The sequence below is a fragment of the Toxotes jaculatrix genome, chromosome 12, assembly GCF_017976425.1.
Source record: "Toxotes jaculatrix isolate fToxJac2 chromosome 12, fToxJac2.pri, whole genome shotgun sequence".
NCBI lineage: Eukaryota > Metazoa > Chordata > Actinopteri > Toxotidae > Toxotes > Toxotes jaculatrix.
In genome coordinates this window covers 4,550,897-4,577,934 of record NC_054405.1, presented here as the reverse complement: position 1 = coordinate 4,577,934, position 27,038 = coordinate 4,550,897, and the positions used below count along the sequence as shown (strand labels likewise).

Sequence of the window (27,038 nt, the reverse complement as noted above, 5' to 3'; positions counted from 1 at the left end):
TGCAATGTAATTGATTATCAAACAAACACATTCTGCTGAGACTGGCTCATTTAGGAGCAGGGAGGAACGGAAACCTGATTGGAGTTGAGCGCGACGGTGTGGATCACAGAGCTCGATGAAAGCTGAATTTGAATTGACCATTTGCACTTCACACGGCTCTTTTAAAGCACAGTGCTCCATGTGACAGTTAGCTGTGCTCCCATCACCACAGTGACCGGAATGGCTTTTTGAGCATCAGGAAAAAAGGGCCTTCAGCTGCATCTGTAGCCAGTGATGTCTCTGTCAGAGACGCTGACGTGCCGGGGCTTGACGTGCCACACTCTCCTGGCTGCTGCCTATTGACGAGCCAACACAAGTGACTGAGGCCTCACAGGCTGTGTCAGTTAGAGGAGAGATGGAGATCGAGGCAGCCCCAGGAAAGGGAGGCAGATGGTGTGACAGAGAGTGAGAGTGGTTGTTTTGTACCTGGATGTTTGCCTCAAAATATTACTTTATGTTAACATGTCCATCACTCATAAAGAAGAGAAGAGGGTAATAGGGTTTATATGAAGGAAAATAATAAAGTTTGGAGCAGTGAAACCCAGTTCGAGTCTTTCCCCTTGGCCAATGAGATGTTTTTTTCAGTCTGTCACTCTTTGTTCATGTTAATACTTAACACAAAGTAGCCTACAGATACTGATAGGACTGTTAGTTTAGTTAGAAGGTATTTAGTGGTAAACACACTAACATTTTGACCTGATGATACTGCAAGAGAAAAAGTTAAAGGCTTACCAAACTTTTTTATGGTTCAGCCCGACAGGAAAAGCAAAATTCACGGCAATACATCCGGTAATTCTGGAGACTTAGTTAAAACTACAAACCCCAACCTCATGGTGGAGCTTAGGGAAAAAAATCATAGGATAATTAAAGTCAGTAGCAATCCTTAGAGCCACGCTGGCAATGTGGCTCTTAGCATTCAGGGGACTTAAACATTTCCCCAACGCTTGTAATTTGGAGGTGCCCTTTTACAATAGTTCCATACATTTTCTAAAGCAAACTCCCTCAGTTAATCAAATAATTGATTAACTGAAAACAGTCATGAATTCAGCCCAAGTTATAACCACAGCAGAGAAAGTGCTGCCTGGCAAGTTGATAAAACAAGCTAGTTTGCTATTTAGAAAGAAAAGTGTCTAATTACTCTGCAAAGAAAATGAGATTTTCTCCAGATGAATGAAAAATAATCAGCTCTCCAAGTCACTGAGAGGAAGAGGGAGGCAAAAAGGCGTAGGAGATCTCCAAGAACATCAGGTTCTTCAGTGTGTTATAAACAACGTAAAAGCTATTAAGTCTCTTTGTGTCTTAGTATAACAACACAGGTTTCATAAACAGCAAAAAATACAATTAGCTGACAGTGCTGGGGAAGAAATGTTCAAAGACAAGGCTTTTAAAAAGCAGTCCCAATATATCTTCTGCTGTCGAGAAGATGAAAACAAATGACAGACGAGTTGTAGCATCTGTCACATTTGTCATCATTTGGCCAGTTTGGAATGATTTATTTACCCCGTGTATAATCTTGAACTGCAGAAGACCTACAGGCACGACAGTGTTTCTGAAAGGCTTCATATCTAAAGAAGACATCAGCATCAACCGCTTCTGTGCTGTGAGGTTAACTCTGGTTGATCTCTTTGGGGAAACGTTGTGGGTGAAACACAAGTTGGAAAAAAAATGGATTTAAGCGATAAATGGCAAATGAGAGGAACACGGGTTTGTCTTAAATAGAATGACCCTAAATAACTTCAAATGAATTGTGAGAGGGCTATTACTATTACTGGAACCTCCTGCTGAAGGAGCAGTAGGGGTCTGTAGACCTGGAGGTGGAGCAGATTTGGGAAGGCAGACTGAGTCAGTTGAATTTCAAACCCTCACGGACTGAATCACTGCATCAGTATAGATGAATCGTGCTGAATTCAGACGGTGTAGTAAGAATTGCAAATTGATTTAGTCAGTGTTCCTTAATAGCAGTGGCCTTCCTGGCAAGTCTTTTTAAACATAACCAGCCCACAGCCAGTGCATTTACTCATAGTGAGCAGCTTCACAAACACAGTCCCTCACAGTTCAGACAGGATCTGAATGTGTGGATGGCAGTGATGTGGTGATGCACAGGCTGGAGGATCCCTCTCGTCTTATTGCGCAGGATGATACTGCAGCTCCGCTACGGTTTCACACTCCAACCCACCTTGAAACGACCCCCCCCCCCCCCCCCCCCCCCCCCCCCTCCCCAAGTGCTGCATTCAAGCCCTCAGAGAAAAACGGGAAGATGTAATAATCCTGTCACTACTCAGAAGTTAGCAAGTTGCTGTTTTGTGGATAGATCCAGATAAACTGTGGGTCACGCATGAACACCTAGCGGTAGTTTTAGTGTCTTTTAGACAAACAGGAATGATTTTTCACCCCTTTTGTCAAACAGGGCAACCACTTGTTGAGTTTTGCAATCTGTGTTTGGGACTGTGACAGTGCAGTAACCGGCTGTAAACAATGAACTCATTCATTAAAAATCATGAAGGGGCCTCTCGTCTTTGTAATAGAAAGTTTAAGTCTTATTCAGTCCTTATAAGATACTTAACTTAGTTAACTTTAAAAGTTACAATATCACCACAAAAGTTTACATATAATGATGTACTGTATGTATATGCACGACGATCTTTTTTATCCACTTGTTTAATGACTGGTATTTTTGCCTGGCTCACATCAGCTTGCTGTGGCCTAGAAAGGCTTTTGCTTCTAACTCCGTTATAAAAAAAATAACATTATTTACATCATTACAAATAACATTATTTCCTTTGATATTATCGATCTTATTGGAAATTTATGTGCGTTAAAGTCGATAAAGGCTTATTCTGGACAAGCAGGCTGTCTCCCGTCTTTCAACTGAAGTTGGGAATCTCCGAGTATTACCATATACCTTAAACATATCAATCCAGCTGGGAAACCGACAGCGCAGGTAACCAATCAGCAGCCGGAGCCCTCCCACGCCCATCAATGAAACGAGTGCAGAGGCGGGACCGCGGTTATCTAAAGGCTCGCGCTTGGTTTCACAGCGTCGTCTGCTCTCGTCCCATTGGCGCAGGTGTTCCGTCTCAGGATGCGAGAGGAGAGCGGAGGAGAGGGGAAGAGAGAGGGGAAAGCGCCGATGGAAAAGTGTCCAGGGCTCGGTTAACAAGAGAACAGGATACCGGCCCGCTTCAGTTTGTCCTGGGCCGCTCGGCGATGAGAGATTCACCGAAAGGGGCACTTTGAGATATGATGAGGTTTATTTCTGGTCGGCAATAGTACTATGATTTGGTATGTGGCCACTTTGATAGCAAGTGTATTCAGCACCCGAGGAACGGCCGCTCAAGGTGAGTCGAAGTGCAGTATCTGAATCCTCCGGCGCCTTTTGCTCAAGTTTCCACTGCTGTGCATGTTTTTTTTTTTGCCTCTGTAGTGAGCCTCCTTTCGCTCCTCTCTCCTCTAACTTTGAACATGTCACTCGCATGTTAAAAATGTCACACTTTACGTCATGAACTTCCTACGTGTGTTCAGCACCGCACCTGAACGGAGCCGGGCCGGCACCGGCCGAGAGAGAGACAGAGAGAGACAGAGAGAGAGAGAGACGGACCGGTTCACCCTGAAATGAATGATAACAGAGCTGTAGCACAGAGAGGAGAAAGAAAAAAACAGCTAAAAAACTAAAGTGTCCTAACTCATTTGGTTAAACCTATTTTAGAGCAGGACAAGCGGCTTATTCCCCCTGTGATACATCACGGAGAGGGCTGGTTTTCAGTGATAAACGGCACTATCGGAGTTGCGACGTTTGAGGCTTCACAGTGATAGATTTCGCAGTCTATCTGGGCTGACATATTCCTCCCAAGATGTGTGAGTGCTGTCCTGGAGCTCCAGGACGTTTTTTGCGGGTAGCCGCTGGGCTGCAGCAGCCGGACTCACGGAGCTCTACGCCGGCTGCCAGCGTTTGGTGAAACGTGAAGGCAAATGTGATTAGTATGGTGCGCTGGTGTAGATGTCATTAAAATGCTATGAGTGGATTAACCTCTTCCTAGGGAGCTATTCCTGCTGAAGCCCAGTCATTACCTGTGTTGTCCGCTAGAGGGAGCGCCGTATGAGCCAGCGCTGTATTAGGGTGCATTTAAAAGGCTCCTGTATCTCACTGAGGCTCCTTTTCAGCCAGTCATGTGTAATGCAACTTTCCTCATGTGAGCTTAAACCTGTTTGGACATACATATTGTTTGGCTGTAGGCTGTCCTGTGCGACGTGACGGCTTCCTGGGTGACAGGTGTGGTCAGTTACCTGCAGCTAACCTCTGACCTCTCTGTGGAGGGGGTGAAAGAGATAAGAGGCTTTCCCTGTTAGGTTAAATGTCGTAATTACAAAGCAGAGTCACACTGATATCAAATCTGTGGGTGTCATTCAGAAAGCACCTTAATACAGTGGATTCACCTATCAATCAACTGACTATTCACATGGTTTTTAAAATGTCAGAAAATAGTAAAATAAAAAATGGCTACCACAGTTTCCCAGAGCCCACACTGACATGTTCATTCTGCTTCTTTTGTCTGACCAAGAGTCCAAAACCCAAAGGTTCAGATTACTGTAAGAAAACAGAAAATAAGACCATAATGATTGATACTGTTGATTCCAGCTGGATCTATAGATGACATCATGCTCTAGACAGTGGAACCACATGTAATTGTGTCTGTGTGTGTGTGTGTGTGTATTGTGTACATGTGAGCTTCTCTCACATATATGACAAAGGAGGCGTGGTGAGGGAGTGAAGCTGCAGCAGAATCGCTGTACCCTAAAATAAAATGGAATCCCTGCTACCCCCCCCCACCCCCACCTCCCACCCCCCTCCTTCCCCTCCATCTTCAAGTGAGAGGTGAGGAGGAGGAAACTGGGACAGCGCCTGTGCTTCAGCATCACTGATGAGATGATGAAGAAAGCAGCTCTTGATGATATAAAGTTTCCGATCGCTGAGCGTTAAACTTTTGACACAGAATGGCGCGGCTTTATTTGTATTTCTTTTTGGTCGACATTCCTCTGGCATGTGACTGGGCATGGCCGGCCACACGGCAAACAGTTATGTAATGTCCTGTCTAAAGAGGATACGCTTAAGCATCGTCTGCCAAAAGAAGGAGACTTAGGGAGATGTTTTTAAGCGGCTTCTGCCTTCTCCTCCACGGCTGGGAAAGCAGGCAACTTGGCAGAAATGAGCACTAACTTCTGGATGGCAGAGGAGGAGCGACTGTGACTGGACTTTGTTTGTGTTTTGTAAAGACTGTCCCATCAGTCGGTCTAGCTGGTTGTGCATATGGTCCTCGTCCTGCGCTTTAACACTTCGATGGAGCTCTCGTTGCTGTGCAGCATTCATGCGTGTGCACACGGACACGCAAACACAGACAAACACATCAGCCAGCAGAAGCTGCACAGGGCGGCATCCTTCTGGCTGAGTGCTGCTGTCTCAAGCTGGCAGCTGGCAAATGGCTTGACTTTTGCCAGTGATAACCCTGGACCAGAGCCAGACTGCCTCTCTTTCTGTCGGTTCTCCCCTCCTCACTGGTTTCCTCTCTTCCTTACCTTGTCTCATCCCTCCCTTCCCTCTCTTTTCCCATCTGACTCAGGTCCTTGTCACCCGCCCCTCCTCTCGCCGTCTCTCCTCTCCCGCTCCGTCCTGTCCTCTCCGTCTTCCGCACACTCGGATGAACTTGCTTCCCTCCAGGTTTCAAGTAGCCTCTCTCAGCATGGCTGGGTAGCCGAGGGAAGGGAACATGGTGGGTTGTGTTAATGGAGGCTCAGGGCGCGCTCCACAGCAACCGTCTGTTGCCATATGCAGACACACTTGTTACCCCTACTCACACACACACACACGCACACACACACACGTCAACACGCCGCCATCCCCTCGGGGAGCAGTGTGTCTTTAACCAGGATGTGAACATATGCCCACTAACAGGCTGTCTGCCCCAGACTAAGTTGGACTAATTATGACTAAGCTGTGAGATAAATGCCACTCAGTTTCTTGATAAATACATATGCCACAACATGCCAAGAGGGCTGGGGACTGATGGGGGCGGAGGGGGGAGGAGGTGGGAATGGGGGTGTATATGTGAGGGGGATGTTGTTTGAAGTATAGTGGATAGAAACAATGGAGAAAAAAATCACGAAGAGCGTTTTCATGTTTAGTGTTTGAGCACTGAAAGCGATGAACCATCTTTACACTGAGGGAGCGTTCACATGGATGCTGTTTGGTTTGGTTCAGCTGGACTCTGCTGTGTTTGTGCGGTGGGTTTGGTTCATTCAGGCTGATGTGAATGCTGTCATTTGAACTGTGGTGTGGAGAAATCACACAGTGTTGGCAGAATTAGTTAGAAGAAGAAGAAGAAAAGCATCATTTATACTATACTTATACATTATGTCAAGGTGGTTAGCCTTAAATTAACTTCTATAGTGGTGATATGTATTTGTAGCATTTCAGGACCAAGTGAAACCAGATTCAAACGCTGTGTAACTAATATGAAATAAGATGAACTGGTTGTATTAGTGTTCATATTAGATTTTACCTTGATGTAACTACCCACAGTGGTGCATTCACTGATGTTCTGCCAACACTATGTTGACATGTCTGTAGTGGGAGTTATCATCAGAGTGAGACACTTGCAAGTTGGCTGCTGATGTGAATGTTTATTTGCACTGGGCTGCTCCTAATTACAGTTTAAATGGTATGATGTGAAGGGTCAGGCTGAGACCATCTGAAAAGGAGAGTCTCAGTCCGCTTCCAAGTGGACTCTGTGGTTAGTTTCACAAAGATGGACTTTGACCATGGCTTAGATTTAACTAACAGACTTCAGATGGAACAACTCATTTAATCTATTGCACAGACCTGTCTACTTCTTGACCATGTTAAGTATGACTAATTTGCCATGAATTCTGGGTAAATTAAGACTGCCTGAGCTCTGACTTCAAACCACTCAGCTCGGTTCTCTCCAGCAGAACATTTCTGCCTTGTGGAAAAATGCAGCAGCTTCAGGACATTTAAGTGGGTGAATCCAGTAAAGAGTGTAACAATACATTACACTTCCAGCAGCAGCAGCATCACATCTCAGTGCAGTGCAGACCTGCAGCAGAGCTGAGCTGCTGTGGCTTCTGAATGTGACGGGACTCAGTCATAGTCTGATGCTAACTCATCAGTCAGGTCAGACTAAAGAAGGTGACTGACAGGTTACTGTGAGGTTACTGGTTACTCTCTGAAATCTCCTTCTCATCACTCACTGCACAGCAGAGTTGGCAAACCACAGATTATGAGCCATGTTTTCTCTCTGTTGTCATTTAGTGTCAGTGGTCAGCAGGTGTCAGTGACTGCTACTGTTAAATTCATCCACTTGTAAGAGTTTGTTCTCCCGATGTATAGACTATAAGGAATGTATTACCCATATTTATGCTGGCTATCTGGTAGCCATGGTAACCACATATGGTCATCAGCAGATGTGTGGGGGGTTTCCCATACTCCAGACAGTGAAAGGAGTTAACTTAGGTGTGTTGTGTTTATGTCCTATTCTGATTATTTTAATAGCTCCTCAGTAAGGAGTGAGTGAAACATAGTGACTATACAGTAACTGCAGTATATCTGTAATATGATATAAAAATGTCTTTGCTTTTTCTACTCTTTTTTTCTGTTCTGTTTCTGTGAGTTTGTCACTGCAAAGTCAAGCTGCAGTTTTGATGAAAAATCACAAGGTTATAAAACTGACCTAGTGTGGGTCAGTGTAGCACCGACGGTACTGGGTTAAATTTACAAAGGTACTGAGAGGTTGTTTTCATCCAGTGTAGAGTTATTTTTTATTTTATGATCAGGTTACTGGATCAGACCTTTGTTTTGGGTGGATTTGTACCCCTCTGTGTTGGGTTTTTAACCCAGTGATTTCATGGTGAGCTCTTTATGACACCAGAGCAGATAAATTAAAACATAGTTATTACTATTCAGTAATAATAGTAATACTATTACTATTGCTATTTACTATTTATTTACCAGTAGGGCTGTCCTCTGAAAGTTTTGTGAGTTGACTCGCCATGCAGAGAGGCAGGTGATGAAAATGGAGGGCAGCACAATGCCAGACAGCACAAGGCAGAGCAGCACGACGTGTTTCTGTTGGCTGCTCCGATACTCTCAGCTCCGGTGTCCGGCTGACAGCGCTGTCAGCATCCCGGCAGGAGAGACACTTCACTGTGCGGTAGGATTTCATAACTGAGCCATGAGCAAGACGCCAACTTTTACTGTCTCTGTGTGGAAATCTCACCTTTTCACACCTCAGTTGATGAACAAAGACATTAAAATGTCTTGTTTTTATATAAAAAAATATATAAAATAAAAATATAAATAACATACAGTGGCTCCAAAAAGTATTCAGACCTCTTTTTGCGCGTATATCTGTGCAGTAGATTCAGTTTTAAATGGATAAAACTGCCATTTCTACCCTTCATTCAATAACTCACTCAATGATAGAAAATATGTTTTTAGACACTTTTGAAAATGTATTAAAAATCCAAAACTGAAATTGTAATGCATAATGACGTGCTTCACATGTCATGTAAATGGTTTATCCATTTAAAGAAGGAGCGTGAACCAACAAACCGCAGACACCAGATGTGTGGTTTTTTTTGTTTTTTTGGCTGCTGGTGAAGATGTGAATAATTGAAGGTACTCAGTGGTGTAATTAGCTCCTGTATTGTTTCTGTGATTGCCATGGTCAGTGATGAATCATGGCGGCAGGCTGAAAAAGTCCCACCATCAGCGGCTTATAACTGAGCACACACGCCAGCATCTGCTGTCCTCTTGCTCCTCGCTGCTGCCTTGGCTGCCGTTGTGCTTACGTTGGTCAGAGCGGAGGCTGTGGTGGTGACCTCTCGCTGTCTGAGAGCACGTTTAGATCTGCATTGAAATTGGATTTAGCCAGATTAGTTACACTCCGCACTAAAATATATCTACACTTAAAACTGCCTTACCCAGACAGTAATTCCTCTTCTAACACACTAATTACGTCCATGAGAGTCATTGTCCATGAGAATCCATTACACCTGTCCTCGAGGAGAATGCTACAGAGACATCCGTTCAGTTCTGTCCATGCGATGAAGTTTTTATTTGTGATGATCCTCTAAACTGAGAGGAAAAGTGTTGTATCTGCATCTCTGACCACCTGTGCAGGTGGATGATTGGATCCTGAATGCTTCTTGGCTGTATTTACACCTGGATATGTTTTCGCCCTGACTGATCACAGTCTGATCCTTCAGGCTCCGTGCAGCTCCGTGTCTGTTTGAGTGAAATGAGATTAATCTGAAACTCTGAAGCTCCAGAAAACTTTCTAACTTGTGTTTGTGATTCAGTGCTGCTGCTGTCGCCTCCCAAGTCAGAGCATGTGTATTTTTGGGTAAACTGTGTGTGTAAATGGAGCTGGCACTGAGCGCTGGTGTCTAATTAATTTTATTCCCAGAAACTTTCCTCGTATCCCTGTTTTTTTGATGATCCCTACAGTATGATCACTTAATGAGTGTTCTCCCTGTAAGTGGGTGGCTGTCTGGCAAAAACAAAGCTGCTGACCAAGAAAAGGGAGACTTGTATCTCATTTACAGCATGGATTTAAATCCTGTGGGTGTTCAGCGTTTTCTCACTGAAGGACCTGTGTGTTGACTGCTCTGTGTTCTTTTCATTAGGAATCCATCAGTCAGGGCTTTTATTGATCTGACGCCGATCACTGCCGTTAATGACTAAATTGCTCAACGTATTTCAGCATCAGAATCTGACCGTACCATAACCTGTGAGCTCCACAGCTCACGCAGCTGCAAATATGGAGCAAACTATGGAGTAAAAACTATCTGACAACCATCTGTAAGGAGCAGCATCTCCAGAAGGAGAGGATGGGAATTATATAATGTTAGATTACAACATTATACCACGGCATCATGGGAGGAGTGTGATGATCAGCCCTGGAGGAAGTATTTAGATCCAGAAAGTTGCTGTACTGCATATAAATGTACTCCACTGTGAGTAAAGGACATACATTTTCACTTTGTTTTGTACACTGATGGGCAGTGTAGTCTGCTCTTGTGCTGTAAAGGAAATGTTGTGGAGTAAAAAGTTTAATATTCCCCAGACGCAGAGGCATACATTTACATTACCTTCAAATTAAGGTAATGTAATGTACATTATGTAGTTAGGGGTTGACCAGGGAGTGTAGGGACTGAGGGCTTAGGTCCATTGAAGCTACAGTATACCCACCTACCAAGGCACCATGACAGCCCTGCCTCTATCAGCCTGTTTTCATGTGCTCAGAACTTCCAACAGGCTTATTTCCTTTCTGCTTGTTCATCCTCTCAGACTATCTACCCGTTTGGATATTATGTTGTAGGTGTGCATTGCTTCTTGCTGATCTAAATTCAGATCAGAGTAAGATGGCATACACTGATCTCTGTGGCTTCCGATAAAGTGTTTCTCTAATTCCAACATTCAACTTCCTGGATTGAGGTCACACATCCTGTTAAAATCAGAGGATGCATCTCAGGCTGAAAGCTTCCTGCACACTGAGCCAATGCTGTCCAAATAAAAACCCCCTCAACATTTTTTTTTTGGGGGGGGGCAGTTGGTTGTTATTTGTAGACGTCATTTTCCTACTTTTACCTTCATGCTGAGCCAGCATTCTTGAGCATTTGTTGTTGTTGTTCACACTGAGGCTAGATAATTTCCATACTACTTTGAATATATGGAAGACCCAGTAATAGCCGGTGTCTCTTATTTATTTGGTTTCCAATTAGAATGTTTGGATACAATGAAAATAATCTTCCCTTTTCTCTCAGACGAGTGCTTTACAGAGAAACCCTGGATTAGTGTGGGAAAACAGCAACTTTCTGCCTTCATTGTTTATCACCCGTCTGTGTCATGTCGAACTGTAAGTAAACTCTGAGACTGACTCATCCAATTCGTTTGTTTGCTGTTACTGTCGAGCTACTCTTTTCTGTCCTGTAGTTTTTTAATCAGTTGACAAGTCTTTGCAGCTCATTGCTAAAACACTGTCTTATGATATGACTGAGTGAAAATAGCTTGTTTTTGTCTTAAGATTGGGTTATTAGTATGTTGTCAAGCAGTGTGATTTACTGTATTTTAAGGTTTCTAACTTTCTAATCAAGGGACTTTTCCATTGATATCGTATTGTCTATCCTTACTGTCAGTCACACATGTACCTGTAATCATGCTCATCAGTGACTGGCACTAAAGACACACTGACACAGCAGTGGTTGAACATCAGTCTTGATTAGAATTTCATCAAAAATCACCAAAGACACAACTGTTTAAATGGACTGTATCAAAAATCCTTCATTTTAAAAAGTAGATTTAAAAAAAAAAAAAAGCAAATGGAAAATGGAAGTGGAATCAGTTAAAGTGATGTTACAGCATGTTTTCAAATGTCTGTACTCATGCTTCGTGTCGTGCAGTATGATGTGCGGTGGACAGCTCCTGCTCCATGTACAGGGGAAGCCTTCTCTCCCACTGAGCTTAATGAAAAGTAGCACCCCCGCTGCCTGGAGCAAGTGGCACACTTCATGAAAGTCATCAACCTTTAGATGTCAATCAGCCTGGTATTTGGGCCACGAACAGTGACTGGCGGCTGCTCTCAGACCCCCCCCCCCCCCCGCCGCCACCACCACCACCCCCCCAAGCTCCCAGCAGCCTCCATTTTTGGTTCAGTGATCCAGTCTGTTAGCGGTGTTTGGCTGGATGAACGGATGGAAAAGAGATGCTTCATGTGTAGTTTTGGATTGTTGTAAATGTCTGTCACTTAAATGTGAGCAGTCCACAGAGCTGTCAGTGTGTTTCTCTTCACGTCCAGTCAATCCAGAAACACACCTGTTTACAACATGCCTGTTAATGCTGTTGTGTGGCAGACAGACTGCTAACAGCCTCACCTGTCACCGCTGTCGTCCAGTTGTTTCAGGTTTTCTGAGAGGGATGTTTCTGTTTAATAGGCCTTTAGAAGTGTTTATAGATAAGACTTCCCATCCTAAGTAGCTTTAATAATCTTTTTTTTTTTTTTTTTTGTTCTTACAGAAACTAAACCTAACAGCTGATTTAGCCTCAGGCTTTCAGTTAGTAGCGCTGAGTGTTGTGCATTTGGATTTGTCTGCACCATCACTCAGTGTCCTGGGGTTGTCACTTAATTCTTTCCAGGAGAGCACCGGGGGGGGGGGGGGGGGGGGGGGGGGGTTTGCTTATCTAGTATTGCCTTCCTGTGTAACTTCAATTATATATCACTCTTGAAAGGAGCAGAGAGCTAGCAGAGAAGAATGTTTGGGTCCACTGGTGTAGTTCAGCATGGATAAAGACACTATCTGGAGTTGTCTCTTGGCTCACATAAAGACAACTGCGCTGTTTTATTCAAAACTTACGTCTAACTCCCTCACAGCTCCCCTTCAGATCTGTGAGGGACTAAAATAGATTGTGGTGGTTACAGATAAGTGTGTGTATGGTACACTGATCACGATGAAGTAGTTGACTCGGAGCAGCCCTCGCAGCGCAGCACTTCACGAGGGCATTGCTCTCTGGTATTTGCTCTGAATATACTGTACCAGTGTAGCTGACTCATCTTAAAGCTACCCAGCTAGTGATTGCTGTAGCCCTTATGCTGAAGTCAGGGTACACAGAACGGGCACATCATCAAAACTTTGTCCAGTTGTATTGATGTCTTGTAGTGCCACTGCGATGTGTACATTAGGTGGTATGAGACACGGGAGGGCGATTTTATTTTCGTTTAATTTCTTTGATTAGTGTGGGAACATGACAGAGGCATAGGTTTGGCTTTATCTTTGTTAAGGATATTTATTTTTGTCAGATGGTGAAAATAATATTCACGTTTGCTCTTCACTTCTTTTTTCTCTTTTATACACACGTGTGCTCACACACATAAGGACCTTGACTCTGGAGAACGTTTCCTTGAATTGAAAATGTGTTTAACATTTTTTTAATTAACAGAAATCTTGACATGATAGATTTTCAAGACAGTGTTACAAGAAAATAAGTATATGAAAGCCTGGAAGCAGTGTGCTGCTCTGTTTGAGCCAACTCTCTGCTGTCAGCTCCTGAACTTTGGGGGAGATCTTTCACTAGGACATCAGAGCTCACCTGAGCGCCTGCAGCTCACCTGCCCATGTGTCTGTGTTGCTCATGCTGATGATGACAGGATTTTCAGAATAAAATGACACCTCTTAGTGTCTTTCTCTTGTGGATCACATCACGTTACTTTCAGGGTTCACATTCTCAAATTTAAACTTTCATTGTCATATTCATATTTTAAGCTTACAACCTTAATCAGGACTGTGAGTATTTGCGTAAAGTAGCTTGTGAGAAATGAGGTGTGGCAAATGAATAAAGATAAATATAAATATCAGCTCAGGCTGTGAATGGGCAGATACACCTTGTTAAAGGACTTGGATCATGATCGGGGCTAAAAAAAAAAAACCAAAACTTGTTTGGGACATCAGTTTGGTTTGGAGTTACAGAAAAGATGATATTGACGAGTTCCTAAATGTGGTCCAGGGTCAGATGTTTAGTGAACGGGATTCTAAACAGATTAAATTTACATTTTAGTTTAGTTTAACAAGTATCCAGAGTTGTGTTTCCCAGAGATTTTGCCAAGCCAGCAGCATTAGGTCCTTCTCTCCAGGCACTGATATGACTGCCCTTGGCCTGATGGCAGGGCTTGATATATAAACCACACCATCCATACTAGGCTGCATTTGTGCTCCATATAATGGACAGACTGATGTGGAACAAGAAACCCCTTAATTAGAGACGCTTTGCTGAATTTTATTACTGCCGACATGCAGCGTTGGTGACTGGTCTTATTAGCCTCATAGTTCAAACAGTACTTTGTAATCAAAATATCAAAGCATATAATAGCAGCTTGCATGTTAAAGTTGGGCTGCTAAATAATAAAACACACAGTACCATCACTATGATCCCATACATGACTGTGGGAACTGTTTTTCAGCTCGTTGTTATGCCCTTGAAGTATCACATTAATTACAGGTGACAGGTGGCTCATGATTGGTTATTGCCAATCAAGACCACAGGGGCCCCAAACATGGTACATGTTACATGTTTTAATGCAGTAAATGTGAAATTAAAACCTCAGGATTAGAGTTCTAATGTCCTCATGTTGTGTCTGATGTTGTTAGTGGTTAGCTTCAAACATACCTGACAGCAGAAATGATGAAGCCGTTCAGATGAAGGGCAAAATAAAACCCTCAGCCACTCAGTAACCAGTTCAGACATCTTCCTACTCAGAGGGCTGTGGTATCATGCTATCATTGTGAAGTTTGTTCAGTTTTCTAGCTTCAGGTTGTGAGAGGGAGAAGCTCTTCTTTATGAGGTAGAATACATTTTTCCCTGGTATGTCCTGGAGATTATAGGCCTCATTAGCACATTGTTCATAGCTGCGTGGGGGCTTTGCAGTTGGGCATATGGATAGACAGATGTACACAGTAACGCAGTCCCTGATGGGCAGCGGAAGCTTTTTTTTTCCAATCAGTGATTAGGGAGGGACTGTGAAGGACGTAGTTCAGGAGCATGAGAAATATTAATGACGTTTCTTGCTTGGCTGAAGGCCTCACTCCATGCATTCTGCCGGTGGTTTAGATACAGACACTTTCACACATCGAAGTGCAGATGCCTGGTCTCAGTGTTGCTGTAGATGATGCAGGGTTTGGGCGGCCCTGACGTCACCGTATCTGTCAACTCTCCTGTTCTCCCCCTGAAGCCTCCTACGATCCCAAGATCCTGCAGCCATCGAGTCATGGCATGGCAGGTCTGGGCTCTCTCACAAGACTTGTCATATCCGTTGGCTTTTTAACTTTACTATTATGACATTGAAATAAACCTTTGAAGTTAAATCCTGACATTGTTTATAGGCAGTGGTAATGCTTTCTGCTTCCAGTTTGTGTTTGCAGTCAGATTTGTCCAGAGTGCTCAAAGGAAAGCCTTCTCTTGAGTTGGCAGTGCATTCCTGATCTCCTGCTTAGAGGTCCCACTGTCCTCAGTACTGTGCTTCTTTACTGCTGTGCTCACTCACTGCCAGTGTTACAGACATGGACACATGTTCACTGGCACTGTCAGGCAGTGGAAGCAGTTAGATGGATGAGTGGCTAAAGTATATTCCTTTTACCAGACAGCAGCGTGGCTCACTTGCACTTGGCAGTGTAAAGAAGTTGAAGTTAATACCGTGTGGAGTGTGTTTTTCCTTAAATAACCCTGATTTCAGAGCAAGTTTTGAATGGAGTGTTTCTGAAATTATATGATTCACACCCATACCATTTTCATTTGGAGGGTTTTTAGCGCAGCAGTGTGGTTTTTGGTAATGGCTTCCTGCTAACATACATCTCGGTTGCTCTGTCTGTGTACTTTCTCTGAATACTATACTCCATTACACTCCCCCAACTTCCCTCCCCTCTCCTCCAGCCATCCTGAGCTGGCTGGCTTCCTCCCCTGTCTCATTTTACAGCCTGGCCCACTGATGCAGCACAGTCAGCTTCCTCCACGTCGACTTCTCCAGACCCATTAAACATTCATTGGATAGGGGCATAAGATACCTCACCCACCATAGCCTCAGCTGTGCTACTCTAAATTCAGCCTAAGATCTTAGCTTTACACTCTAACCCTGATACTGCAAACAGATGGACATATTCTATAAGCATGGCTGCATGTAAGAGAAGCAGTAGAAAATCCATGCAGCAGACAAACTGATGGATTATGTTGGAGTTTGGCCTTTGTGCCACAGTGTATGACACATGATCCCCTCCCTGCCGTATGGCAGCAGCGTTGGAGCACATGGACAGATACAACTTTCAGTGGATGCCACAGATAAGTGACTGTTGTGGTTACCAGTAATTAGACCCCCAAAAAACAGGCCCTAATGATTAACAGGATGTTTCCTTTTCATTTATCTGTACTTGCAGAGGAGGTGTAAGAGATCACATCATCCACCATGTCACCACCTTTCAGCTCACATATTCACAAGATGTACTAATAATGAGCACTGAGTGAAAAACAAAGCAGGGAAAAAAAAAAGCAGCAAACCTCTTGAGAAAAAATTCTCAAGAGCTCTTCTCAAGAAGAATCAAAATAATACAGAACAAAAGAATTGGCTCTAAACTGCCTTTCTGGTTATACCCTTAAAGTTTGGGCCCATGGCAGGAGCTATAATCTGGAGCTGTGTTCAGGAGCTGTGCTTCTCTCCTTTAGGCTCCGGCCACCACAGCCTCCTCACTTTTATACTGGTGGACTGCACCAAGAAATCAATATCAATTATCTCTTCCAGCACACTTACAATAATCCCAATACTAAATAACATATTATCAAATAGAAGTTCAGTTAAACTTACTTTAAAAACACATATTTCTTTTTAAACAAGATACTTATACAGGTCATTTCACCACAAAAGACAAAACACCCCTCCCACTCTACCACACTTGGTTTCTTCCCCTGTGAACCCCCCTATTTAACCAAATGGACCGCTCCAGCTCAGGTTTGGCTGTTCCTGGTCTGACAGAGGAAGAAGTGCAACAAAGGAGACAGGTCAACAAAATTTAAATTCAATAAATCAAATACACGATCACAGAGTGACTTCTCTCCTTCACCCCCTCCTCCAAATGTTCATACCACACACATCACCACCAGCACTTCACACCAGGATCAACATTCTGATAAAATCTACCTGAGAAAGAGCACATGTAAGGCACATGTGTAGCACATGTGCCTTACTTTAGTGCACGGGGTCTCCCTGTCACAGTAGCATAAAACAATTTAATTATTTTGATTCTTCTTGAGAAGTGCTCTTGAGAATTTTTTTTTGTGAACTGAATTAACATATTTTACATAATGTAGAATAAAACAATTGAATTTAAAGCACAATAACAAATTATGTAACCACAATATATGAATTACATAATGAATTTACGTAAATTAAACATGGGTTTAGTTAGAATTACTAAGGAAATACAAAAAAGTAACAAATACTCAGAATTTTCCTGCCGAAAGTGCTTCTATAATTTATTTGAAATTACTAGTACAGCCAACAGCCAACAAATTCTACATTATATAATTAAAAATAGTTGAATAGTTGAATAGTTAAACACTCAAAAACTCACTGATGAACTAACAACCCACCAAATATCATCAAATGCCACCCACTTCAAACAACTGACAAAAGCACAACAGAAATTCCTGATCACAAATAACCAAAGCAAATCTATCTTTTGCAGAAAGGACTCTTATTCATGTATGATGCTGTACTCATAGTTTTCAGGGCCTTTAAAATAGCTGTGTTCTTCTCATCATACAACCGTATGTGCAGCTGTTTCAGTCCATGTGCCCACGGCAGCCTCCATGGCTCTCCGTCACCCCTGAAGGGTGAGGATCAACCCGCTTGTCTCTATGGCTGCTTTCAAGGTGTCGAGTAACAACTTACTTAGCGTACTGCTGACATGAACTGTTCTTAATCTTCCCATCAAAAGGTCACATCACTTTTGTGCACCTAAGAAACAGTACAGACACACGAGGCATCAGTGAAGAGCACTGCTAATTCCCTGAAATACAGTAAATATCACGCCGCAGCTGAGACTGTGCGTAAAGGGACAGTGTCTGGGTTTTTATCTACAGGAGAGGTAGATTGTGCAGAGAAATGGGAAACGGCAAGCTTTTTGGGAAGAGGCAGAGGAAAAGTATCTGTGTTCAGAGCAGCCAGAGAGCACAGTGGACATGAAGTGAGCAGGGAATAGCTGTCATGTGTAAATAGAGACATATTAGGGGAGCTGGCATTGTATATCCTCCACCACAAGGTAAAATTTGCTTACTCTGAAGATTAGACTGGAGCATTTTGCAAACAATACAGGATCTGTGTCCTGCATCTGCCATAAATTCTACTTTATAATCTCATCAGAGTATGTTATTCAGTATCTGCTACAGCTGTAATGTTTGCACATCCTCCCTTTCTTCTCCTGATCTCTTCTGTTAAGTAATGAAGTGTCCAGTCTATTATGACTGAATATCTCTGGGTATAAGATTCACTTTATACCACGACAGAGATAAAGTTAGAGGAGTTTATTATGTCATTATTGTCTGTTTCAGTATAAACTTTAGGTTCATCTATTGTAGTTTCATGGCGTCTTTTCGTCTGGTGTCACCTGATGCCATGACCTCGTCAAACCGCAGACACAGTTTTTGTCATGCCGGAGAGCTAATAAAAATGGCGTTTTTTCGAGCTTGACCTCTGCCTGCTCTGAAGTTTCTCCTCAGAATGGATGCTCGGCACAAATAACAATCACACATGCTTAGTTGAGATGCATGTGGAGGCGCATTTTAATGCCAGGCGTGAGCTGATGTACTTAGAGCTGTCCGCTTGTGATCAGATGACTAGAGATGCATGTTAAAGCCTGAACAGGGCCAGTGTGAAAAACCCCCCACCAAACTACCATTGTTAATAGGAGTCGAGTTGACTGTCCTCCTGTCTACAGTAGATATAGGTTAATTGTGTGTGTGTGTGGGTCTCTTGTTTCACGGCCCAGTGGTGCTGCGGAAAACTGAACGCTAATGATTTCTTTCAGAATGAAGCTGTGGATCAGCACAAAGCATCAGACAGTCAGACCTGCCTCAGGTCTGACCTTTAACTGTAGACCAGCGCTAAGTGATTTGCTTACATTAGAGAACTCGCATCATCATGGGAAGACACAGTATGATGAGACATTTTAATGATGAGGGAGAAAATGAACTATCACTGAAGAGATGTACAAGCTGGTACCATTGATTTGTAACTACATCTACAACCAGTGTGCTGGAGGATTTTGATCAAAGCTTATATCAAGTCTTAAAGTAATCTTCAGAAGCAGCCAAAAAAAAAAAAAAGACAGCCAGTGGTTTTCACTGAAAATACAGGACACCAGCTGGGCCCCCAAGTAAAGTCCATTATAACTAAGATAAGAGTTATATAATGGCACAAATACATTGGGAAAAAAGCATGTAGGAATGTCAGCTGCTCCTGCTGTAGTTATTGTCAGTCTGCTGCTGTAGTGTGTTTTCTGATGTGCTGATTTGTCTGTCATTGTCATTGACACAGCAGTTAATAGCACCAGGGAGAGTTACTGAATAAATCTGATTCATTTTCAGGAGGCTCTTCTTCATATTATTTTCTCTGATTGTACCTGTTTATAAAAGGTTTAACACAGAAATGGGCAATCATGGGCAAACTGAGATCGCTGGACAATAAGATGGACGAGCTAGTGGCCTTAGTGAGGAATTGGAGGGGACTTGTGAGTGTAGTGTCATGTGTTTCACAGAGACATGGCTTCGGGAAGGAACTCTGGATCCCATCTCTACCACTGACGGCCTTCAGACGGTTTGGGCAGACAGGAATAAATCTGGGAGTGGAAAGAAAACAGGCAGTGGGTTTGTCACTGAACTGTTAGCCATGGGCCATATGACATACCCAGGATCTCCAGGAACTCTAGGAGACAGAGTCCTGGACCTGCTGTAAGCTAATGCAGAAGAGTCTTGGCGAGTCTGCCTCTCACATGACTTTTTACACATTGTACAGTATGTACTTTTTACACATATCGTCAGGTTGGCAAAATGTGCAATCCTGAGCTCTGTCCAGAAGGGGCATTTATCCGCCTCTATTATGAACTGCACACTGCACCTGCTGCAGGGGGAATGAGTGTCCCTGCTGGTGCTGTGGACATTCACTAGACTTGCTGAATGACCATTCGAGTTTTGTCGAACAACTATCATGGCCTGTGTGTGGGCCAGAGTCCTGCATAGTTGTTGTTGACAGCCTTCTGGAGAGTCTGTGACATGCTGTATATACAAGACTTGAAACAACTGAACTGTCTCAGTTATAACTCAGCCGAACACCCAGCCACTGGACTGTGGACTGTCAGGTAGGTTATCAGGGGGTGTGGCCATTCTGTGGAATAAGGAGCCTGACTCATTAATAAATGTGATCAGGCTTTGTGCTGACTGGTGTATTGCAACACAGTTTACTCACAACTCAAGGAATTCATGATCTTGAATTTGTGTACTCACTATGAATGCCATCAGAATGAGGCTGAAGTATTTAAATAGGTTTGCCCCCATCAGCAGCAGGATTGATTATTGATGAGATTTATGATATGCAAAATAATGATAGTATGTTGCTGTATGGCACTTTACTTAAATATAGGGTCTCCTGTGTATTTTGTAGACATTATGTTGTAATGCAGTGGAAGTGTTACCATAGTAACAATCCAAAGTGACAGATGTTTTAACTTGTTTAATGTAATTCGATGAATAGCTGAGATATAAATGACAGATGATTCATCCAGGCCAGTAAAACGGTTCACTCTCGTAGGATAGTGTGTAACTGGTGGGTCAGACATGACAGACAGTCTTTGTTAGCTGCATGAGCATTTTGTTCAGCTCAGTGCTCATGCATGCCTTAATAATATGGAACAATGGACAGGTGTAGAGATGAATAAAGTGTTCACTATGCCCTAAATGATGTGATTGTCATGTCATGGTGAAAGACCAGTGGATCTAACTGGAAGAACAAGGTGTAAATGGCTCAGGAGGAGGAGCAGGTCATCCACTCACTGCAGAGACAGCAGCAGTAATGAATGAGAGGCCTCAGTCACATCCAGTTGCTTTCCAAATCATTGGATTCAATGGGAGTATAAAAATAACGGCTTTCTTACACATAGGATACCCTCAAAGAGCCGACTGCCAATCCAACCATCTGTGTCAGTAAAACTATTTGGTGTGACTATACCACTGCAGCTATGGTGCTGGCAGCTGGCAGCTGGCAGTCTGTACTGTCACTATAGCTGTGCTGATATCTATCTAGGTGCAGGATCAACTGCCTTAGCTATTCTCTGAGCTCTTGACTGTACTGGCTGGAGAACACACAGATACATGTCCCCAAGGTCAAGAATAAATCTCTTTGCTCAGCTTGTAATTGGAGACATTCTCCAGTTCAACTAATCACCGTGTTGATCTGTTTATGACCAAATTCCTATGTTCATTTGAAAGGACCATGCTGCCTCAGTAATAAATACTGAGCAGTATTGTTAGTCACGCTGGCTAAGAGCATCTGGTAGACGCCGCGAGTGTGAATGTCAATGTGTATTTATACCTATGTTCTAAATAAAAATGGTGGGCTGCTATCACACAGCAGAATGCAAAAGGGATACTGGAAGTGGTGGAACGTTATCATGACCTGTTCCCGTTTTCTTTAGAGGGAAAACAAGCGAAGCGAGCCGAAGCTTGTAACACACGCTGACAGCTGAACAGATGCAAAATGTCTGCGTGCACCATTCCTGACAAGAATGCATCGCCACATAGTCAGCCTATAATATGCAGCATTTATTCTGATTAGTTTTCCCTCACATAATGTTCCAGGCTTCGCTTGGAAGTGCTCCAAGTCTACCTCTCTGCAGCAGCCCGGAGTTTCATTAGGGCGTTCTCACCTTCCCAAATGAATTGTGCGGAGGGTGTCGATGTGGCAGAGTTTGATTCAATTGCAACATAGCAGGTGCTTTCACACCTGCCGCGCTGCAAGAAGACAACACAGAACCTTCATCTAAACAGTTTAAATACACAGTGCAACACATTTAAGCAGCCTATGTCATTTTAACCAAAGCCGCACAGTGCAAAATAATGTAACTTATTTTAATGATAGAGAAATCACATGCATTTCATTTAAGTTGTAGCTATCACTAACACTAACAGAGGCTTGCTCATCAAATACTGTGCAGAGTCAAATACTGGTTTTATTTCAGTCATCGAGTTTCCTTTGCTTCTTTGTGAGTATTCTTGAACTTGAGTGTCCGCTGATCCACCCTCAGCCATCTGACCTTAATTCCAGCCAGTCAGCAGGAGGTAAGAGGCTCAAAACACTTCTTTGTCCTCCTCACAGACTCTTCATGGCAAAATCTAAGAGTCTTACAGTAGGTAGGAGCCTGCAACAGGTTCACGAGTTGAAGCACCATTTTTCTTAAAACAACCCCTTTTTTATAACGCTCTCCTACTGGAACAGTCTCTTGGGACAGTATAGTTGGAAAAGCTAAGTATATGTCTTTCAGTAACTGGACTAAGAAAAGTAGTAAAATTACTATGATTTACATTATTTTTTATATGTAAATGCTTCATATATGGAACAATGTCTGAACGAGACACCTCTTTCAATGTTAATGCAGACATTACATTTCAGAATACCCCTGCTGGCCTGAATTTATACCCCTCACCCTGCAATGCATATTCTGTTGTATTCACCCATGTCCTTGTGTGCCTGCTTGTGCACGTATGAAATACTGATAAAATCACTGCACTAATAACCTAAAATGTAATGCAAACACATATTTTGTTCCATGTGAATCTTAGTAAATGTGCGTATAGATTACTATATATTTTTACCCAATTAAGACAATTTACTAAGAAGTTCAAACAGCTGGGTGAACTTTGCTCCCTGGCTGCCACATCAACAAAATGGCCAAAGGAAGTTCGACTTTGCCTTTTCTCACCTTCTCTTGTCTGAACCATCTGCTTCGTCTGAATGTCCTGCAGCCACAAAGAATGTCACAGGCAATGAATTTCAATTATAGGACATCTCTGGTGGGGAAAGGAAGGAGGCAAAGGGAACTGCAGGGTAAACCTAGAGGGCAAAGGGCCAAGGAGATGCCAGTAAAAGCTGTCAGCAGCAATATCTGTAATACTGAACTGCTGTACAGCTTAAGGAGAATCATCAGCACGCCTTAAGAAGCAGCGGCTGTTCGGATTCAATTGTAGGATCCGTGGAAGCCTCTGCACTGTGACAGGAAACACTCAAATCTGAATTTCACTCTGGAATTTGCCAGGACGTTGATGATAAGTGTCAGCACCAGTAAAAGTGGGTCACGGGAGAAGGACAGGATTAATGGACAGAATACTTAGTGGACATTTTGTTGACAGCAGTGCCATGATAGAACCGGCTGATCTGATCGTTGTCTGACAGAAACCAGAGGGAGTGACCTTGACCCATTGGCTTTGGCTCTTTGCATGAACTAACAACAAATGGAAATTACATCCAGGATTAAATGCCTTTGAAATTCAACTTTGTTATCTTGTTGTGCAGACTGCTCCCTAATTTTTTTTTGCAGTGCAGCAATATAAAAGCTAGCAACATTGTAACTTGTGGCTTTTCTTTGCCTCAGTCCATGTGATGCAGGAAGGATCAGATGCTACACCCTAGAAAGATCTCCTTTGAATTCCAAATGATGAGGGATGCTTACTTGAGAGGAGGAAACCAGAATTAGGTCAAGTCTCCCACCCTTTGGTGTAGTATTAGTGTTTTAAGCCACCCTGGTATATCTGAGGATTGTAGCACAAGCTGACAAACACAAATGAGCAATGCAATTTCCCTAAGCTCACAGGCAAAATGTTTTGACTTTCTGAATGTGGCGTTCTGTTTTTCTCCTCATTTAAACTGAGTCTTTGCTTCAAACACGCCACTGTTCATGATATATTCTCACTCACTGCTCCATCCAAACGGATTCTTTTCTTCCTGAAAGAAGTATTTGCACAGTGAAGATACTGCAGTTTGCATGGTTTGCACATTTTGCTTTATTGATCTAAAACTGTAATGTAGTTGTGTTTGATCTCACACAGGGGAATAGAAGCTCTTAATGGTCTCTTCTAATGCTTTTTGGTTAGGAAACTATTTTGATGTCTTTTTTTTTTTTTAATTCCCTCTTTGAACTTATGTTTTGTTGTTTTGGTGTTCAGTCATCTTAATAATAGTATGTCTTTATTTTAGCTTTTATTTTTAATGTATAGTATCAGGGCGTGTTGTGTTTTGGCTGATCAGCACAGCAATTTGTAAGTGCCAGATTTTCTGGCTCTAAGATGAGAGTAAAACCTGATGAAATGAATGCCTGAATAGTTTTTATCATCTGGCGGCACACAGACAAACATCAGCATTTTCAAACCAAGCAAATGCATCTTAGTTTCATTGTGTACTGTTTGCCATTTTGCAGAGCACTGTGTGCTGTGAAAGGGTTTCTTTGTGCATAACTGTGAGCCCCTAAGAATTAAGCCTCGAGATTTTGTGGGCAGATGGTGGAGTTTAGAGGCCAAGTGACAGAAAGACAGGAGGAAATGTTCAACAGTGGACTGTAGACTGTGAATTAGTCAGCTTTTACATTCAAACTCAAGCTAGCTGCAGGGCTGGAGGGATGGCATTGCTGGACGGTCTGTCAGTCCAACAGACTGACATGTCTCTACAACTATTAGATGGATTGGCATCAAATCTTGTACAGACATCAATGGTCCCCAGAGGATTGATCCTACTGGCTTTGTTCATCCCCTGACTTCTCCTCTTATACCACCATGAGGTTGACACTTGGTGGTTTAGATTGAAATGGCTTGTCAACTGTTGAATGCACTGTCATGAAATCTGGTGCAGACGTTCAAGTCTGCTCATGATGAGTTCTAATAAGTTTGGCGAGCCCTTGACATTTCCTCTAGCGCCAGCATCAGGTCAAAATCAGTTTCAGTTTGTCCAACATATTGGCACAGCCTCACAGAGCTGTTAGCACGGCTGTAGACTCTGAGTCTTGTCACTTGTACTGAGACGCATCCCAGAGTAAAACCTGGTGAAACATAGAATGTTTGGTCCTCTGGTGACACACATGTAAATGTTAGCATTTCAAACAAAGGAAATCCATCTTAGTTTAAGCTTAAGCGGTACCACTGTTTTCTGTTTGACATTTGCAACTTGCTGTGTGCTGCGAATTGCTGCCATTGTAGCCACTACATAACTTTGAGTCTCAAGATATAAGCCTCAGGATTTTGTTAGCAAATGGTGAAGTTTAGAGGCCAAGTGACAGAAGGAGAAGGAGAAGGCTCTGCTGCAGAGACATGACAGTCTCAGTTTTTATGCACCAACTTGAACTAGTTTTGGTAAAGGGATTGAAGTGAGCCTGACGTGGACTGGCTGACCGGGCTGATCAGCTGACCTGTCCTGCGCTGTGTTGACCGGTGCCAGCTGAAGCACATGTACAATGAAAGAGAGATGAAGCTCAGAGAAGTGTAGTTCAAAATGTTGTGACCATTTGCTGTATATCCCCCCCGAAGCATGGTACACCCTCTTGGCTTAGTGGGCTACGCTGGCAACATTATTAATGCCTCCATTAATTTCACAGGGCTGTCGTTTTATTACCAGCACAGTATGAGTTCAACTTTGGAATAAGATACAGGAAGAATAAGTGCAGGTGCACGAATTGATAGGCTGTATGATAATGCACTGGTCTTGCTTTAGTTATCAATAATTTATGTTGTATTGTGTAAAAATCTCATTTATTTTTCATTTTGGTCGGCACTTAGCAGAGTGGGCCAGTTGTCACTTCTAGACGGTGCCAGGAATGAGCCAGGGGACCAGCTGAGACAGGGACGGGGGGGAAGCTCGAGTATATTCTCTGTTTTAAGTGCCAGCGCAGAGTCTCAGATGAAATAGTATGCTAGAGTGTTTTGTGCCGTTCTTGTATTGTTTATTTATTGCGTCTCACTGAATCTTAATGCACGGTTTCATTTGTCACTTCGTATAAATATAGCAGTGCAGTTTTCTGCGAGGCTTCAATGTGAAAATAAGCTCGTGTGCTCTCTCAGAACAGTATTATACTGTCACATAAGAGAGGAAGAGTTTATCTTTGACACGCCAGGGACCTGGAAACACATATCAGTTGTAAATCACACTGGATTTTTAATTGCATTGTGCTAGAACATTATGAATCAGAACGGAGTACTCTCTAAACTCAGATATCACGTTCTGTTTCTTTTTTCTTGGAAAATGAGAAAAAAACAAAAGGAGAAAAAGAAGTGAAGTGAGTAAATGCTTACACAAAACTCCATGTCCTCCTAAACCAGCCTGTTTTAAATAAAAAAGATTACAGTGGAAGTTCAAACAGGAAGCCAGATATTATTCTAATTTCCTCCTCACAGTATCCTCTCAGGTGTTATCAGTGATCAGTGTGGATAAATGGTACATTTTTGTCAACCAGTCAAGGCATTCAGACTGCCCCACCTTTTACATCTCTGTCACAGTTTGAGAATAATTTGATAATTAGATTTTCCCCATGTTTGGATGGATGTTTGAATTTGAAATAAAAAGTGACAGAGCTACAATGGACTGTTATTAACTATATAGGAAATTTGGCTTTTGGAATCTGTGACTTGATCTTGACCCCCCCCCCCCCCCCCCCCCCCCCTCACTCCTTCTCTTCCACCTAGCTTATACTCTTGGTTGTGTGTGTGTGTGTGTGTGTGTGTGTGTGTGTATATTTGAGTGCACCTCAGTGGTTATACCTTGCGATGGTGCCCTCCCTGGGGTCTTTGATTGTAAATGAGCTAAACCCTTATGGAGAGGTGGTGAGGGAGGGGGGGTTTGGAGGAGGATGAGCAAATCAGCTCTGCTTCTCCTCTCTGTCTCCCGCTCTCTCGCTCTCTCGCTCCCTCTCCATCTCATCAGTTATAAACAGTGAAGTCATACCTTCCAAGGGGCCTGTTTTTGTGCTATCTGCGATGATGTCACCAGCAGCCAATCAACACGTAGTGCTGCTTGAGGTGGTGTGCGTACGTATGCGTGTGTGCGGATGTGTGTGTGTGTGTGTGTGTTGGGGGAGGTGGGGGTTCACCACTGGGAAAAGCACACTTGCTCAGTTATTATCTGGTTCTGCCAGCGAGCCTGAGAGCACACACGCACATCAAATGACAAATCCACAGGCTTCCTCTGATACACGCAGCCTCTCAGTGATGTAGTATAGAGATACTCCATACATGGCACATGAAGGGGCTGAGGGTAATCATGTGCTCAGAGATATTCCATATTGTGCGTTGTATTTCACAAAGTGACTGCAGTGTTCTGATGAAAGGCTGAATGTGTGCTGTATCTGCACAGCTGTTGGTT

The 27,038-nt window shown here is 43.1% G+C and overlaps 1 protein-coding gene across 1 annotated transcript in view; it reads left to right on the top strand.

Annotated features, from left to right (window-relative positions):
• The first annotated feature begins 3,172 nt into the window (after window positions 1-3,172).
• igsf9bb (immunoglobulin superfamily, member 9Bb) overlaps window positions 3,173-27,038 on the top strand; it is a 107,101-nt gene continuing 83,235 nt past the window's right edge. Inside the window, exon 1 of the mRNA XM_041051744.1 lies at window positions 3,173-3,377. Coding sequence (XP_040907678.1) covers window positions 3,314-3,377 — 64 coding nt within the window. The 5' untranslated portion in view covers window positions 3,173-3,313. The remainder of the gene's footprint in view (window positions 3,378-27,038) is intronic.